Consider the following 18,765-nt stretch of genomic DNA (forward strand, 5'->3'; position numbering starts at 1 on the left):
TTTGCAAAATGCTATCAAACCAAACCATTGTTTTCGTGACATGTAGCCTCAGGCATTATGTGAACATTTTTCATGGGACCCAAGTGTTGGCAAGCAAACCAATGTATTCTTGTATAGGAGTCCATGCTGGAGTGCAGGAAGAAACTCACAGGACTAAAACACAACTGACGCAGACAAGTACAGACATGCAGACACTGTACTCACTTCCAAGAAATTTACTTTGTTTTTACTGATTTACAAATTTACTTTTTTGATGATGTCACCTACCCTAGTTGTTTTCTTATCATTTTTCTGTTTCTTTTCTGTGAGTGTTATGGATTCCATTCTAATACACATGTTGTTGCTCTTGATCAAGACTTCTTCTATCATTTCCCTTCCAATCGCTCCCCTTGGCCTTTGCAGTATCTCGCATTCCCAAAAAAGCGGTTCACACCCGCATTTACCCCATTTGTTTAGGATGCCAGCAATAACACCCACACATGCTATGTGAAGCATTGCTTGTGATTTTGCTTGGTGAGCTGGACCCTCAAATATGAAGTTAAGTTGTATACTATTAAGTTAAAACTTGCATCAATGTAAGTAAAAACAGCAGTGAGGTCCTCATTTGGGTTAGTCGGTAGTTGATCATCGTACTTCGAAGCAGCACTCAACATCACAGACAGAAAAGAATAGGGGTTTCATTCTGCTTCAGGCAGGGCCTTACCTTTTGGGTCTTCGATTTTCTTCGTTATTTTTTGCGTGATAGCCCCACCTGTGCCATGAAGATTGACATTGGTCCGACTTTCCGAAATGGCATGGTTCACGAGATAGAAAAAAAAAACATGAAACTTTAGGAAGATTCATTGGTGGATCCTTTGGAAATTCGTTAGCATCAGCCATTGGTTCGTTCTTGTGCTTCCTCCTTTCTGTTTTGCTTGTTTTTCTTTGATTGCTTGTTTTGCTTCCTCCATTCTCTCTTGCTTCTTTTTTTGGTCCATTCTTTGGCTTCCTCTTTTCTCTTTTGTTTCTTTTCTTTGGTTCCTTCTTTTTCTTCCTCTTTTTGTGTTTCGGGGTTCGTGTTAGCGTTTAACTTAAGTAGTTACCATAAGGCGTTTCGAAAGTCTGTCTTGGATCTGTGTGACTGTCCTTGGATCTGCTTAATTATTAAATTTGAAACTACGTAATATTTTGCACTACACCATCACCTGCATTCATTTTCCAACATGCAACAGGTCCCAACTGTTCCCAAGTTTGTTGTTGATTTTGTCTTCATCTTCAGTGGGTGCTGATAGTGAGGTTTTCACATACGTTGAAGTACATGAGATTACTCATTGTTAGTCAGTTCTGTCTTAACTCTCCCTGACTTACAATTAGTACTGTTGTGCAGGACTCATAGCACTTTCTACTGTGATGATGCTGATGCCACAAGCTTTCGTCCAGTGTATCGCGCTAGGAATTCCTGTGTACACATTGTCGTCTGATACTAGTGTCCCACAGTAAACTGACAGCCTCAGTTCTGGCCTGTGCTGACCCATTTTTCCAAAGTCAGCCATTCTGTGTGACCACAGAGCCATGTAAAGTGGCCAAGGCTTAACTCTCTTGCTCAAAGTGCAACCTCTAAACTGAACCAGTTACTCCGTGGCACGGTTAGTTCTGCTCTTGTTATTTCCTTGGCAATTCCATTTCCACCAGCAGTAGCAGTTCCCTTTCAAGACAGGAAAGAAATTAAAGCCAACAACTGGTGTTACTGTAAACGGGTGCTATTGCGTTCGCTCTTTTGTAGTACTACCTTTCGCACACGTGCCTGTAAAGTTTGTATAGTGTTGAAGCAATCTGTGCTTTTGCTGGCTTCTGGAAACTGTCGCATGCAGCCAAACTGGAATTGGCTTACATTAGATGTCCCGCACAGAAGAGAACACACATTAAAAGATGAATGGTCAATTTTTAACACAGGGACGACGTTCTGGTAGGAATGCATCAAACACACGCTAGGAGCCAAGAAACTTGGAACTCACTTATGAACGTGACAAGAGCTGCACTGTCAACAACTTTACTGTAGAGAGCATCCAGTATCTCTAGCCATGCCAGGACCCAAAAACACACAGACAGGGCACATCAACTTTGAAAGGCAAGAACATAGTGCAGCTCTAGTCGTGCAACAGAGGGCTGGGCTCGGGCCGGGCCTGGGCCATATACCTAGAAATTCTTAGGGCTTGGGCTGAGCCGTATGAAGCTGTTGGGACCTGGGGGGGTAGATCAAAGGAAGGTCGGGCCGGGCTTGGTCCTAAGAATAGGGCCCATGCAGTGCTCTACATGTGGTGCCTTGTTCAGTGTTATGAACATGGTCGTTTATGTAGTATCATAATCATGTAAGCCCCTCCTGCTTGGACCAAAGCATCGGCTTGCAGTATGCATAAATATATAAAATAAATAGTGTTGCAATATCTTTCGCCACCACTGCTTTTTTTAAAGGACCACGGAAGCGAAAATAAGCTGCAAAGCTGTTTGCCTCATGTTGAGACGTGTACCAAAATGATCCAGAATTCGAATTAGATTTACGTATATTAGTTGAAATGCCGTCATAATCTCGATATAAAATTCAGCCGCGGAGCACTCTGAGCCCCTGGTGAGCGTCACCGTGCTGCCGTAGCAGACCACGGAAGTGACGCACGTTGTTTCTCCTGTTGGAGTTCTTGACTTTCATTTCGCGGTTGTTTTGCGATCGGAGGTTGATTTTCGTGACAAGAAAAATTGTACATGCTTGTGAAGTCTTTCCTGGATGTCCTACAGCATGTTGCTGACTTTCTTTCAGCACCGCAAGGACATAGTGTTCCTTGCATGAACGACACACGGTTAGACAGCACAAACATAGCGTCAAACATCAACTGACGTTTATTACAAAGCATACCTGCCAACTCTCCCGGATTATTCGGGAGACTCCCGAATTTTGTTCAATCTCCCGATTGCACGGACAAGCGCTCCAGTCTCCCGGAAAATTGGGCCCTTGAGCTTTTCTTAACTAGATTTCCTTTAAGAGCTGCGCACACGTATTCCTGAAGAATTAGAGAGCCCGTAACACATGTTTTGCGGCATGACCATCCACGGCTGGAGGTGGTGGCAGATATAGCGTGTTCATTGTGTCCGTGTTTCTCGAGAAGACGTGCTGTTGTCTTATCATCAGTCCAGTCTTGTACAGTAGTTTCACCTCCTTCGATGGCATTCTCCAAACAGAAGAAATACCCGCATGTGTTCCTTATACGTGCCAAGTGCCTTTCCACAGGTTTTCTGGTTCAGCACAACCAGCCGCCAAGCGTAAGCGACCACATGCGACCGCTGTTCCGGAAGATGTTCTCAGAAAGTGACGGAGCGAAGCGCTACAGGTGTGGACGGACGAAGACCACTGCCATCATCGGTGAAATGGCTGCAGCCGTGCGAAATGCAAGGTCCTGACACGACGCGTCTAAGCAATTGCACGCGTCGCAGCTCCACCCGATAGTGGCTACTTATGACGTAGTGGAATTGCAATGCAGTGACACTGCTATTTCGAATGCACAAAATTAATGCGTCCCCCCCTTCCCCGGTCGCGCTGCGGGCAGACTCCCGAATTTTGAGTTCATCAGGTTGACAGGTATGTTACAAAGACAACACTACCGAGGCTGGCCCCCAAAATCCATCCGAAGGAAGGTGATCTCATTCTCTCTAGAGGTGAGAGTCTTGCTGCTTACATTGCTGGCTGTCTTACCTCGTGTTCGGGCAGGATATGTTTCAGAACAAACACGCTCTACCAGTCTGTGGTTGTTCCCGTGGCCATATTGGCCATTGGCGCTTGACTGGCAATCGAGAGATGCGAAGTTCAAATTCCGCCGATGTCTGACTTTTTTGATGACTGTCATATTTCAGTTGTTTCCAAAAGACAGGAATCTTATTGTCGCCGCGAATCTGTCTATGCCTACTTGCAGACAGGTGAAACAAGACAATGTTACGCGCTCCTCAGATTTTCCCGCAATGCTTTGCGACAGAGGGCATACTCCATGGGCGATCCTGTCGGGTGGACAGCCCAGCGTGCTCGTAATCATCAAAAATATGCCCATCTGTACAGCGTACTCGCAAAATACTAGCGGCACCATAATTCTACGTAATATTTACACCTTGTTCAGACCCTTTTTTGAAATGGACAAATTTTGCTTCCGTTGTCCTTTAAAGGACCATGGGAGTACTCGGGACAAAAAAAAATGTCAGGAGGAATAGAAATTATTCTACAAGCCTTGGGATGCATATCCACACAGTGCGCAATCTTGATGCGCAAGAGAGCTTGCAATCTCATTGGTCAGAAAATACGCTTCTCTTGGCTGGCAGTTTTGTACGCCGGGTCTTCTCGGTAGTAGTGAGACATGTTCCTTTTTTTTCTTTCCTTTCACAGTTATATTTGTTGTGAGCAGTTGACCAGTCGTATTGCTAGGAGATGATTCTCGGCAGCCAATAAAAAGAGCTTGGCAGACGTGGCGTCACAACACGCAAAGGGTGACTGGGGGAGATAGCCATTGCTACATGTTCCTGCATTCTTGTGAACTAAACTTTCTCTGGAAATGTGCGCTTCCCAAAGGAAATATGTTGTTTGACAGGCCCGGAAGGTAGTATGTTCATGTTACGTGGTAAAAATATATGTTGAATGAGCCTTCTATGTTCCTTTAAGGAATCCAGAATCCCCTGTTAATGTAAGGTATTGTGGCTCACTGCTATGCATATTCTGGCTTTCCACCAATGGGAAAGCCCCTGAATGCAGCAAAAGGCTCTGTAACATGAAAACTGGAGTGTCATTTTGTGACATGCTTGTGTGTCATTGTACTTACTTTCATGTGTTCTGATTTCACTTTCACTGCAGAGCACTTTTCCCATGTGGGGACTCAATGGTGTGCATCATCGACGACCGAGAGGATGTCTGGAACTATGCGCTCAACCTGGTGCCTGTCAAGCCCTATGTTTTCTTCAAGAATACGGGTGACATCAATGCTCCTGGAGGTGTCCAGATAAGAAGTGAGAATGGAAGGTGGCCAGAGGCTGCCTCGAATGCACCAGCCATTGTCGAAAATGGGAACTTCACTCCTACAGGAGTCACAGACACCCATGAGGAGAGTTCTGACACAGCCCTTAATGCACCAGACAGTGCAAATGGAGACAGTAGTGCTTGCGAGAAGAGCAGTACTGACGCTAGTCCTGAAAATACAGGTGACCTGATGAGGGATGAGGAAGTTTGCCAACCAAAGGATGTCGCAATTTCTTTAGAGAAGGTTGAAGACATTAGAGATGGGACGGATGATGCAACCAAATTACATAATGTAGAAGAAGATCACGAGATAGCAGGTAAAACTCCTGTAGAGCATGGTAACATTGAAGGAGTAACATCAGTAGAAGTGGTAAAAGCTAAAGATATCATAGAGAGCACTACAACTGATGTGAATGCAGAAAGTAGTGTGAATAACAGTGGCAACACCAACAGTGGAGCACGAGCAGATGAGGAAAGCAAGGAAAGTTTAAAACAGAAGCCGGAAAGTCTTCCTGGCAGTTCGGATGACATTGAAGATGACGATGATTACCTTCTCTACCTGGAAGAAATCCTTCGAACAATTCACAAAGCTTATTATGATATATTTGATCAGCTGCAGGCTCAGCATTCTAAAGGAGTCCCCGATTTGAAGAACGTTGTGCCATATGTGCGCCGCAAGTGCCTCAAAGGAGTGCAAGTGGTGTTCTCGGGTGTCATCCCCACTAACCAGGACCCTGAAAAAAGCAAGATATACCAAGTGGCACGGTCCTTAGGTGCAAAGGTGGGGAAAAGTTCTTTTCACTCCTTATATGGCATTTCCTGCGCTTAGAACTGACCTAGCGTCTGTGTATGTCACTTTATGACAAGGTTATTGTCTGCTATAGCCTCCACAAGAACACATTGTCATCCCAGGGCTATCCTAAGGTTGTCAGATGGGGACAGGGATGACATCCCTGGGATGCCAAAATCTGATTTTCAGAGTATCATAATACAGTAAACAGTCGTTATATCAAAGTCGATGGGACCGCGAAAAAATTCGATATAAGCAGTATTTCGATAAAAGTGGAGACACTTCAAAAACAGTAAATCCAGACCCAGGAAAACGTGAAAATGTGATGTCATCGCGACAATATTTTATTGACGTGCAAAAAACGCAGTCACCTGGGTTTGGCGCGTAGCCCCACTGCCGGCGAGGAGATGTTATTCGAGTTTCCGCAGGCACGTTATCAGTTCATTATCACCGCCACTGCATTCTACCTTGTTGTGAATCAGACGCAAAATATTCCGTGTTTCCGCCGCCGTAGGTATTTCACGGGGTTCTTCTGACTCGTCGTCCGAAGTTCCATCGTCGACGTACCGACGACTGACGATAATATCCACAATTTCGGCGTTCGTCGCAGGACTGACAACAGGAACGTTTGCATCCGCCCGCGCGAAGGTATCAAAATAATCTTCCACTTCTTGTCTACAAGATGCCTACAAGGCGGCACTGTGCTCCTTCCCCCTCTCCCGTTGGGGATTAAGGAAATACGCGTCTTCTAAGAAGCGCAATGAACAAAATAAAGAAAAAAATGGCGTTCCTTCACGGATTTTTTGCGGGCGATCTATTGAACGGATTTTTGTTCTGAAAATGGCTATGATATCAGGTGACCGAAAGGAAGAGATGTTCTCATTGGGACAACTTTGTAGCTTTTATACTTAAAAAGTTAATTAATGAAAGTTAATTAAGACATTGCCTTTGGACTTTGCTAATGCCCTGCTAGGGAGTGCCCTTCAGCATATGCTATATTGCAATTGATTTCATCTTGGAAAAAGTGTTACAGTATATATATTTTTTAAATCTGTTCACACTTAGCGTGGACACCCTGTATAGGCACTATCAAACCGATACAGGAGGTTCCCCAAGCACCCAGTTCGTGCTCCTGTATTAGAAAGAAACTTTTGAATGCATGAATGAATGAATGAATGAATGAATGAGTTTATTGTGCCCAAGAATGGCTGCTAAAGCCTTGGTGTTGGCGCACTATCAAATTGCAGTAATGTACATACGAGGGGTGTTCAAGTCAAACCGGGACTTTCTGTCTCCTGAGTGTACAAATGGCTCGCGCTACTTCTTTTTCGTCATTTTCACACACGACAGGCCTCCGCGTTCACCATGTGGTGGTTCAAAGTTTGTGCAAGACAGAAGACACGTGCTGGACAAGATGGCCGACAACGAGGTGAGCGCCCACATCGAACAGCGAATTGTCATGAAGTTTCTCATGGATGAAGGCGTAAAGTCATCTGAAATTCACAGAAGACTTCAGGCCCAGTATGGCCACAATACACTTAGTCGCAGCAAAGCGTTTGAGTGGTGCAAACGGTTCCGAGACGGCCGTACATCAGTGCAGGACGATCCCGGCCGAGGCGGCTCAGAGCCCAGTGTCAGAGTTCCTGAGGACATCCACGGTTTTCTGGGACAAGGCTGGCGTTGTTCATGTTGATTTTCTGCCCAGTGGTACCAACATCAATAGTGCATATTACTGCCAGGTTCTCAGGGATGTGCATAAGGCGCTGAAGCAAAAGCTGCCGGGCCTCCTCACCAAAGGAGTCCTCCTCCTACAGGACAATGCACGCTCGCATACCGCGCATCTCACGACATGCACCTTACAGGAACTTTTCTGGGAGTTGCTGCCACATCCCCCTTACAGTCCAGACCTCGCCCCAGCGATTTCCATCTCTTCGGGTCACTGAAGGCGTTCCTTGGAGGCCGCCGCTTCAGCTGCGACGACGAGGTCAAGAATGCGGTCCGATCATGGCTGCTACGCGCCGGTAAGGATTTCTACGCTGCTGGCATCCAAGCCCTCGAGAAACGCTGGGACAAGCGCATTAGTGCAGCTGGAGATTACTTTGAAAAATAAAACAAATTTCTCGCCTGTAAGTTCATTTTACTTTTGCGAAAAATGAAATGTCACGGTTTGACTTGAACACCCCTCGTATATACAGCAACACACGTTATATAAGGGAAATGGCAGGAAGGCAATAATCCAAGGCACTAGAAGGTTAAAAGAATATACCAGGTGTTTCAGTTAAATCCCCGGGCTAAATAATTCGCGAACCGGTGCATCAATCGAATAATTTTGTTTTTTACAGGTATCTGTCCAATACCGCCTACAAGATGCGCACCATGTGAATGAACGGGAGGCGCTCATTATTTGAATAAAAATTCAAATGAGCTTCGTGAAAAAAGCCAACTTCTAAAGCAGGGCGACGTCGGCATTAAAATGGGTACTACCCCTTTTGGGACCTTCAGTGGACACCTTTTAGAGAAAAATCTGCCACCGAAGCGGGTCATTTGTTGCAGTAATAATTGGTTTCGGTTTACGTATTTTTGTCGCGGCGAAGTGCAAAAGGACGTAATTCATTGGTGTAATTCATTGGTGGACATGGGAGTGAAAGAGCATCCTTTTGCGCTTCACCGCGACCAGCCGCGACAAAAATATGTAAACCGAAACCAATTAATTACTGCAACAAATGACCCACTTCAGTGGCAGATTTTTCTCTAAAAGGTGTCCACTGAAGGTCCCAGAAGGGGTAGTACCCATTTTAATGCCGACGGCGCCCTGCTTTAGAAGTTAGCTTTTTTTCATGAAACTCGTTTGAATTTTTATTTAAATAATGAGCGCCTCACGCTCATTCACGCGGTGTGCATCTTGTAGGCGGTATTGGACAGATACTTGTAAAAAAGAAAGTTATTCGATTGGTGCACCGGTTCGCTAATTATTTAGCCCGGGGATTTAACTGAAACACCTGGGATACATACAAATGAAAAACATATGTGAGATATAATAACAAAATCATAGGGAAGAGGCTCCAAAACCGCAACATTTCCGGCAATATTTGAAAGAGTACAATGAAAAGGAGAAAACAAGGTAACTAGACAACAAAAATGAAGACAGCAGAAACAAATAAGTCGGGTGAGGATGGCTGAATTTAAGACAAGCAATATGTAACGCTGCTTTTAAAGGCAGTGTATGAGGAAAACCACATGGAAAAAAACACATGAAACCCACCATGACAACCACCATGAAAACCACATGAAAAAAATAGGCATTTGCCTGGGAATCTGGGGTCTAATGATGAGCCATGCCTGACCGTAGGCAACAAAGAAATCGCACAATGTGAAGACACCTCAAAACAGCCAATAAATTTACGTAACACATAGCGCTGCTAATACGTAGATTGATTCAATGGAAACATCTCCTTGAGTCTGAGAAGAACGATAGGTGAACAAGACAGCCACAGAAGGAGATCCAACGAAAATGACTCAGAAGCAGCAAATGAACAGTTTATTCAACAGAAACACATTCTTCCTCCTCATCCTCCTCCTTGGCGTCCTAACTCGTTCTTCTCTCCCTCTTTGTGTATTTCACTGTCTCGTTCACCCACCGTGCTCCTCGGACTATAGAAGATGTTTCCGTTGGATCACATACACCAGATCGCTTGTCCCCTCTTCTTACGTTCATTGTAGATGTGTCTACAACTGTAGGAAGGCCATCAACAGTACGAATGTTGTACTACTTGTTATAATACTTGACTTTTTTAGGGTTATACCTGATTAGCCCCTCCCTCCCCATTCAACTCAGCAAAAGTGGGGTTTAACCTGATATTTCCAAGAAAACTACTGGACTAGGGGTATCCAAAGTCATCACAATAAATACAGAACTCTGGGAACTGTGTTGTAAATACATAAATATGCTCATACAAACTGTCAAAAGCGATGCCCTGCTGCCTGCATGAACTAAATATTCATTCATTCAAATTGGCATTCTGAGTATTTGTATTCAAATTTAATGGGTCATCATAACCAACTAGCCCAACAAAAAGCTTTGTTCAACTAAATATTCATATTCTGTGTCTAGTGGTGTGTCATGTGTATTCTGCCGAGTAAACTGAACCCGAGTCTGATTCAACCAAAATTGGGTCAATCAGTTCAGTTCAACCCAATTACACCAGAATTATTCAAAATACACAGTACCGTAATTTCACGCGTATCAGCCGCACCGCGGATATGCTGCAGAACCAGTTTTTAGGAACGTTTTCAAATTTTTCCGGCAGATCAGCTGCACTCGCAGATAAGCCGCGGGCAATACGACACGACTGATTTGTGGGACAAAGGAGACCATAAACCCTGTGGTCCATACTCCGGGGTTGGCATGGTGTACAACAAAGGATGTCAGTTCTAGTGTTCTACGAAGATTGGACTGTGCCCTTGTTGTGTATTTTTCATAGATTGACGGGTCAGCGGCCTTCCAGAAGACATGACTCACTGTCACCACTTTTGTTAAAACTGCCTGGGGGAAGGTACCAGGAAGGTCATTCTATTCGAATGTGGACGCGCCCCTGTTACGCATTGTTTGTTCATTGGCAGGGCTGTGCTGTTCCAGAGACACTGTCAGCTCTTTCCTTAAAACTGGCATATGGGAAAAACACCAGGGAAAAATAGTCATCAGATAAGCCACACTGCTGGATAAGCCGCAGACCGCCCGTGAGGAAATAAAATTACGCATAAGGCATGGCTAATATGTGTGAAATTATGGTATATCTCTATAGTTACGTCTGATGTTGCTAAAAAATATAACACAAAAAGACATGCCCTAATTATAAGTAACACCACCTGCATCCAAAATGTAGTAAAAACTGAGTGCCTTAAATGCTCCTATCACCTTCACACTTCTTTTAAAGGTGGCACATGACTTGGGACCTGGTGTCACACATCTTGTAGCTGCAAGGCCCGGCACAGCAAAGACCAACAAGGCACGCAGGATGGGAGGCATACACCTGGTGAATCCTGGCTGGCTGTGGTGCTGTGCAGAACGCTGGGAACATGTGGCTGAGCAGTTGTTTCCTCTTGCAAAGTGTGAGAATATGGTTGCACCCCAGCAGTGTCCCATTCCAATACAAGAGCTGGAAAGAAAGGTCACAATGGTCACTGCTGAAGAGGAGGAAGTTCAGCAGAAGGTGCCTGGAATAAGCGTTGCTGTGGAGATGCCAGTGTATGATCCAGTCACTGGGAAACGCATCTGGACTGTGGAGCAGCGAGAGTTAAAGGTGGGCATTGGGGCATGTAAACTTGTGCCTATGAGCAATACTGGGCTCCTGCAGTTCAAAACCTAGCTGTTCATTTGAAAAATAGAGAACACATGTACCCTCCTGTTTTGCTTTTTATGTTCCAAAGGTATTTCAAAAGTATTCGTATCATATAAAAGCATTTCAGAAAACTTTACAAAAAGAATGCCTACTTTGAATGCTTACCTCTAACGCTGTTCTTTAACCTCGGGCCCTATTCTCGTCAAAGTAATCGACCTCGATTACTTTAAATCTCTCCTGTCAATGGTCGTTACGTGAAGAAGATGTGAAGAACAGAAATGAATGTCACGCGCTATCAACCAATGCTAAAGCGCTTAAAGGTGATGTCCACGAGGAATCCGCAATCATAAAGTTAATGGGATATCCACTTGGAGATGCGTTCCAAAAAGAAAACACCAAAAAAGTATCGCAAAATTTGTTCGTGTTTTTTCATAAAACGTCGAAAACATTGAATTCTAAACAACTGACGTAATTGGTATTCCCGGCGAGATTCCTGATCGCTCAGCTGACGGCGTCGCCAGGCTGGTTGCAATCAGGTACCACTGAAAGCATGAATGGAAATGTTTCTAGTGACTGTTCAGCAGCAGATTGCAAGTCGAAAGACCGCATTTTGTGACGGACAGCCTGCCTTCATAACCAACTCCAGTGACGTTGGCCCGTATTGCCTGAATTCAGCTGGGAGTGCACAGCCGGCTGCAAAATCTGATTAAATTCGTTTTCTAATGTTTGAGGCCTTTGAAACGAAATATTCAGGTTACATGTATTGCTGGCACCCACTATTCTGATTGCACCTTCAGTTCAACTGTGTTTTTTGTTCGGACACCACATTTAAGCATGAAATTGTGTTGTTGTAGCAGTGAACCGCCCACGAACCGCCTCATGAGAACCTCGTGCTGTGACTGGTCCGGAACCGGAACCATGCATTTGTAAACAGAAATCATGCAGAACCTTGAAATTTGTATTATTTAATCATATCTGTGATGTGTTTCTGCAAAGATTTTGGGACGGGTCTGCAAGAAGACAAGATTGTTGACATAATGGCACGCAAATGATTTTACTAAACCTTTACTAGATGGCACTTGTCTTCTCGATCATCACTTTAACTGAAAAAATTAAGTGTTCGAATTGCACGTTTATATGTGCTTATGATCACAACATGCAGATACTGCATACGTCAAAAAATCTCAAAACAAACTTGGATCACTAAATTTCTTCGTCGTAATGAATGCCGCTGCCGTCTTGTCTATTGCTTTGATGTGCTAAGATTAATCACGCAAAAAGTATGTATATTGACAATTTAGCACCTCAACAAATCTCAGGAGACAATGGCAGAAGCATGAAATTAGCGCACCTGCAGCATACGCACTTTTGTGCCAAATAGATTCAACTATCGACCAGTAGCATTGCAAGAAGCACGACACACGGAAGTTTACGAGTGGAGTGCGAAGCGGTGCCCTTAACGTGACGTCCAGCATGATGTAAAGTGGTTGAGGTCGGCTAGTTTTGACGAGAATAGGGCCCCTTGTAATCTGCTGTCATCTATGACCTGAATTTGAAAACATCACTCGTGATCGAGAATATAACCGCTTGATCCACAGGGTATAACAGTAGTGGGGTGGAAAATGGATGCAAAGCATAAGCTTTTTGATTAGATGATGTTTCTCTCAACATAAGCATTGCCACGAACGAGCCTCGAATATCTGTCTCCCTGGCAAAGTTAGCCTTACATCCTCCTTGTGTAGGAGTTCTCTGAAGCCAGGGATAAAATTCAGGATCCACAATCGCTTCTCTACCAGAGTGTACCCTGGAGTTGAGTTCGTGCCCATTCCATCTATATTCCCAAACTTCACACGAGCACAGCACTTCACTGATTTTGTTGGGCACATGTTTCTTGTTTGGTAGACTTCTCCACAGCATTTGTACTGATCCCTTAACAATGTTCCTTGTTTTCTTGCTTGACCTGTTTGTGAAGGTTTTCTTGGTGACCTATATGGGTGTGGGGGGTGGAATCTTCTTCTTACAATATGTCTGATGCTTCCTTTTATAATTAACCCATTTCATGGTTCTCTGATAGTGAAGAGTCTTCTTCTATCATTCTGCTCTTCAGTTCTCTGAAGTCACACCTTTTTGTAAGAGTGTGGAGAGTGATGATGTATAGATCTTCCATTTCCTCTTCATCTTGAAGCATGCTGTTTTAGTGAAATATGCCATTCACATTTGCATAGTTCTTCACTTCTTCCTCTGACAACCTACAGGTACTGAAGATTAGTCTGACCTGGCATCCCATTGTATACAGTAAAGTTCTAACCTGGGATTCCTCACATAGTGGTAGTCTTCAAACTCTGATGCAAGCACAGGTCATGCTGATGCCTTAAACAGGTTGAACTGGTCTTGTTGATGTAATCCACCCAACTAGCACCACTGTCAATTATTCCTTAGTCAATTTTCCTTCTATTTTGGCTACCACACCTCGTTGTGTACCCATGGAGCTATCAGTATATCTCACGTCCGTTACTGTGTTCAGTACACAGAGATGCAGATCAGCCACTTAACCCAAAATGCCTGACGTGCACGGTCATTTAACAAAATTCTTGGGCCACTTCTCTAGGCATCTAACGAAAATCCTGGGTTGCCTAAGCGAAACTGGCATTTCATAAAATGCCTAGAATTGTTTAGTCATTTAACAATTTGCCTGATGTTGCATATTACCTGTAACATATACAGTACCCATAGAGAGAACCTGCCAAGTTGGTTAAAGCCCCAGGTCAGATTTTCTTTTCAGGAGGTAAGGAAGATTTGGTTGGCTTCAAAATGGGAGAGGATGATCAGCGATGAAATCCAAATAACAAGAAAATGAATGCACTGTCACAGCAGACCTTTGGTCACGCGTCCGTGCTCATCATATTGTGCTGATCGATCGTGGAATGATACATCAGAGTATTCTCCCCGTCCAGAAAAACAAAATGTGCCAGTGACATGCTGCTCAAACGACTGAAAGCATTTCAATTCAGGAAACGTCCTTTTGCGTATCCTCTGATCATTATTTCGGATGGAGCTTGTTGGATTGGTAGTACCTGTACCAGCGGGGAGTGGACGAAATAAAATGAATGAGAAAGTGACACTGGACGAGACACTTGAGCAAGTAAATAAATATTTTGATAAGAGGACCTTTGGGTTCATTCAGTGTGCCCTTGACCATTCCCTGTGGTGGCTATAATGAGGCTCCTGATGACACTAGTCCCAACAGGTATGCTATTTCCTATGAATTTCTGTTACATCAGAATGACTGTTTTGGACGATAAAGTACGAGAACTCAAGGACCAGTGATTTATCCATAATTCCCCCCAATTTTTTGCAACGCCCCCACACACTTGGGGATTCTGGATAAACCATTATCAGGGACGGTAAGCACATGACACAGCATGAGTAAAATGTGTGCTAAACAAAGATCTGTTTTGGAGAAAGTAATGGTTCTGATGAGCAGTGACACACCACCTTGGCACTCGGCCAACAATATAGATGACCCGCTCCCCAATGTAATTGATTACGTAATGCCACTGCGCAAAGTATGCTGGTCTGCACTATCAGCTTTATCAGCCTATCAGCCTATCAGCCGAGGAGTTTTTCACACTTCTTGCCCACCACAGCAAAATATAACCTCAAACCGCTCTTCTCGTGACATCACATGTTTGTAAACAGAGGGCCATCTACAGGGTGGGTGCTCTAAAAGGTCAGTCACATTTTCGTGTATGACGTGATACTTCCTTGAGGAACCGGAGAAACCTACGAAAAAATTGTGGTTACCAAGCACTGTGTAACAAAATCAATACAACCACGCAAACTTTTGTCTCAATCCATCGGTATAGCGCATAGGAAATGAATGAAGACGAAAATTTGTGTGGTCGTATTGATTTTGCATACTGCAAAAAAACCCCGAGATTAGGGAATTTGTTACGCCGTGCATGGCAACTAGAATTTTTTCGTACATTTCCCTGGCACAAATTATTTACTGTGTGGTAGCGGAAGCCTGTCTCTCAAGTAGATATATAGAGTCATGTGCGAACATGTGACTGACCCTTTATAACACCCACAATGTATATATATTTAGAGTCTGACTTTTCCAGGTAAAACCCGATATCGCCCGAATTTACCCCCCAAATGACTCACAAGGCAATTTGGTTTAACCCGAAAACTAGCAGTCAGGATCCACCATCGCGCGGCTGTCCTCGGAAACATTGGCAGAAGCTAGCGCTGCCTTGGCGCCACAAAAATGTTTCATTGCGCATGTGCGTCGTAGCCCGGGCTCTATTTTGTTTTACCGCGCGGAGGAGACGCGCATTCGGTAGGGCGCAGTTTCGTTTCTGTGCGGTGTTTTATTCTTCGTGGTCTTGGCTTTGGCTGTATCGACCCTGTCATGGGCCGGAAAAGGAAGGGTCTCGAAGACTGGACAGCGCAGTACGAGAGCTTAGAGATCGTCAAGAAAGGTGACGGCAAAGATGTGCTTGCGTGCCGTTTGTGCCACTTACTGCTTCCGTCAGATCTGTCAAAGAAGCCTTATGATAGGATTAGGGAACACCTCGCATCCATGAGACACGGCACACTCAGAAGGAAAGTTGATGGAGAGCAGACACTGTTTGATGTCTGCTATCTCCAGCTGGACGGGGAGAAAAGTTCAGAAGGAGCCATCCAAGAGTTCGTGCTCGTGATAGCGAAAAGCGGAATCAGCCTGTCACATGCCTACCATCCAAGACTTATTATACTTTATAGCCCAAAATAGTCATTCTGAGCTAACAGAAATTCGTGAGAAATATAATACCTATCGAGATTAGCCAGGAGCTTCATTATAGCCATCAGAGGGGATGCTCAGAATGGACTGATGTAATGCCATCAGAGTGAATGCACTGTAAATGAACCCAGGGGCATTTATTTTCCTTCACAAATGTATCATCCAGTGTCGCTTTTCCTTATTAATTTTATTTTTCAACTGTGTTCTACTCTCCGTCTGTACTGGTACGACCAACACAACAAGCCCAATCCGAAACAATGATTGGGGGAACCTCGCGGTGGACACACGCTGGGTAAGGACCTTTCGTGAATTGAAATGCTTTCACGTTGCTGGCACATTTTTATCTTTCTGGACAGGGAGAATGCTCTGCTCTATCATCCCATGATAGATGTGCATACTATGATCAGTGCAGATGCATGAACGAACGTAGAGACAGTGCGCTCATCTTCTTATTTTTTTCGGTTTCATAACTGATCATCCTCTCCCATTTTGAAGTCAATCAAATCTTCCGTACCTCCTGAAGAGCAAATCTGACCTGGGGCGTTAACAAGCCTCTTGAGATGTTCCACAAACTCTGTCTTATCATGGTTTCATCTGTGTAGTACTTATTTGTTTGCTGTCCAAGCTCAGGCCTTGTTCTCCATGGTTACCATAGTTTATGTGAGAGTAAAGATAGGGTGCAGGAAAGCTGGTACTTCATCATGATGTAGCAAAACCGAGAGGCACGAACAGAAAAGGGACAAGACATGCACAGATCCTCAGACACACTCACATTTTTTACTCACCTCTCTTTCTTCTCTTAAATAATACCATAGTTCGTATTATAATTTATTTCTCCTTGAGACCTCCACTCTCCCGTCTCTGTTATTGAAGGGAAAATGTGCTTTGGTACGTCTATCTCTCTTTGTCAGTCTTTTTATTGTGGGAAAAACGAGAAGCAGGTTGCATCTGATTCAGGACCCAAGTATGTGGCACCCCCTATACCGCCAATTGAGCCTGCCCAGTCAATGCATTAGCTGATGTTAAGTAACACAGTTTAAAGTTTTTTGTCCGGGACGATTGGTTCTTGTAGTTTTATGCCTTTACTTCACATATTTTCTAGCTTGTTTTGGTTCAGAGGTAGCATAGGGGTAATTCATTGTAACATAATTCATATTGCACAAGGATTCTAGATGAAATTGTCAAAGCAAATGTTTAACAAAGGAGACAAGAACCTTCACTATGTAGCAGATGCTTCGGTCCTGATTAACGCACCTTTCCAGGAACGCATCACTACACCACATACAGCCTCAACAGACTCCATTCAACAAGATCACTTAGAGGACACACATGAGAATGACGGAAGCCTGACTGAGAGGACAAACCCCCACTTGAGCATGTCACCAGACGAACTCAAGGCCATGGACAGGGAAGTAGAAGATGCATGCAGTGAAGGAGATGACGATGACGACAGCAGCAATGATGGTGACCCTCGGCCACTTCCTCCACTCATTAGTGAGGAGGAGTCTTCTACTGAAAGCCTCACTGGGGGTGAGTGTCCGAAGGGGTGGCGCAAACGCAACAGGAACTGTACGGAGAAAAACAAAAAAAGCTGTGTTGTTGATGACCTGGAAGGCATTTATGAGGATGACCAAGAACTGCCAGTGCTAAAGTTCCCCCGATGTGAACTGCCAGAGGATAGCGACCGTTCTGTAACGGGGGATGGGGACTCATCAGATAACACATCTGTCGGTTCGGCCGACGAAGAGATGGCGGCAGCTGTCGAGAGAGAGTTTTTGGGACTGTGATCAGTTGTGAAAGTATGCATGTGGGTGTACAAATATGGCAAAATCCTCCTCATTCCCCCCTTTTCATCAAGTTGTCTTCGAGTTCTTGTGGTGTTCAAAAATGTGACAGGTGATTCTTAAAAAGCAAAAGTAGGTATATTTACTGAAAATATTTTTGTCTCCCTTTTATCATTGTTCTCCCTTGTACATAGTTATACACTGGATAATATAGGTCATTGTGTGCTATTGAACATTCAGGAGTCCATGCTTTTCAAAACATGCTGGAGTACTGTAAAAAGAGAAGAGAGTGGTGTGAAAGTGCTCACCTGAGCTGCTCGAATAAAACAAATCATGTGATAGTCATATCCCCGCCTGCAGTGCCCTTCAGAGTGATTTAGGGAACTGTTAGGGTATAAGTCAGCAAATAGCACTTCATTGCGACACGGAGCGATCAAGAAAGAGGGAAACAGATTGAAAGAGAAATGCAGTCTGTATGTGTGACACAACTGGGTGTGTAACATTGTGTTGGTGGTACACAGTGACAGTCAAGGGATGGAAACGGAGCATATGCCGTGGTGCACCCACCTTCACGAAATCTGTTTATTATAAGTAGAGGTCTGCGCGGGTATGTACATGTCGACCCACACCACACCAGCAGGTAAGGTCTCTCATTCTGCACCAGCACGAGTTTTGATAGAACTGATCATCAAATTATTATAAAATGCTCCAGAAGTGCAGTCCTTTACACTTTTGTTTTGTGAAAAAGCTGTTGAGAGAGAGTATGTCGTCCACTTTAGCTTGCTTGAGGGCTGACCCTCATCTCTCTAGGAGAATATGCGCGTCCATAGAAAACGACCTTTCACCGGGCGCTCTGAACGCAGGGGTACCAAATACTGTGTACAAACACAGCAGCTTCTGCTAACGAAGGAAACGCTTTCTCATGGTCTACCACGGCACCACATTACTATGGATGTGGGTACCCATCGCAGGTATTCGCATTAACCCTCTGAAGGGTATGCGCATGCTGGTGCTTTGGGAGTGGTGCCACGACGAATTCTGTA

At 44.3% G+C, this 18,765-nt stretch overlaps 1 protein-coding gene across 1 annotated transcript in view; it reads left to right on the forward strand.

Moving 5' to 3' along the window:
• Positions 1-18,069, forward strand: part of LOC135378601 (RNA polymerase II subunit A C-terminal domain phosphatase-like) — a 64,605-nt gene extending 46,536 nt beyond the window's left edge. The window contains exons 6-8 of the mRNA XM_064611673.1: positions 4,862-5,804; positions 10,748-11,113; positions 17,201-18,069. Coding sequence (XP_064467743.1) covers positions 4,862-5,804; positions 10,748-11,113; positions 17,201-17,725 — 1,834 coding nt within the window. The 3' untranslated portion in view covers positions 17,726-18,069. The remainder of the gene's footprint in view (positions 1-4,861; positions 5,805-10,747; positions 11,114-17,200) is intronic.
• Positions 18,070-18,765: the final 696 nt, after the last annotated feature.

The sequence above is a fragment of the Ornithodoros turicata genome, chromosome 1 (assembly GCF_037126465.1).
Source record: "Ornithodoros turicata isolate Travis chromosome 1, ASM3712646v1, whole genome shotgun sequence".
NCBI lineage: Eukaryota > Metazoa > Arthropoda > Arachnida > Ixodida > Argasidae > Ornithodoros > Ornithodoros turicata.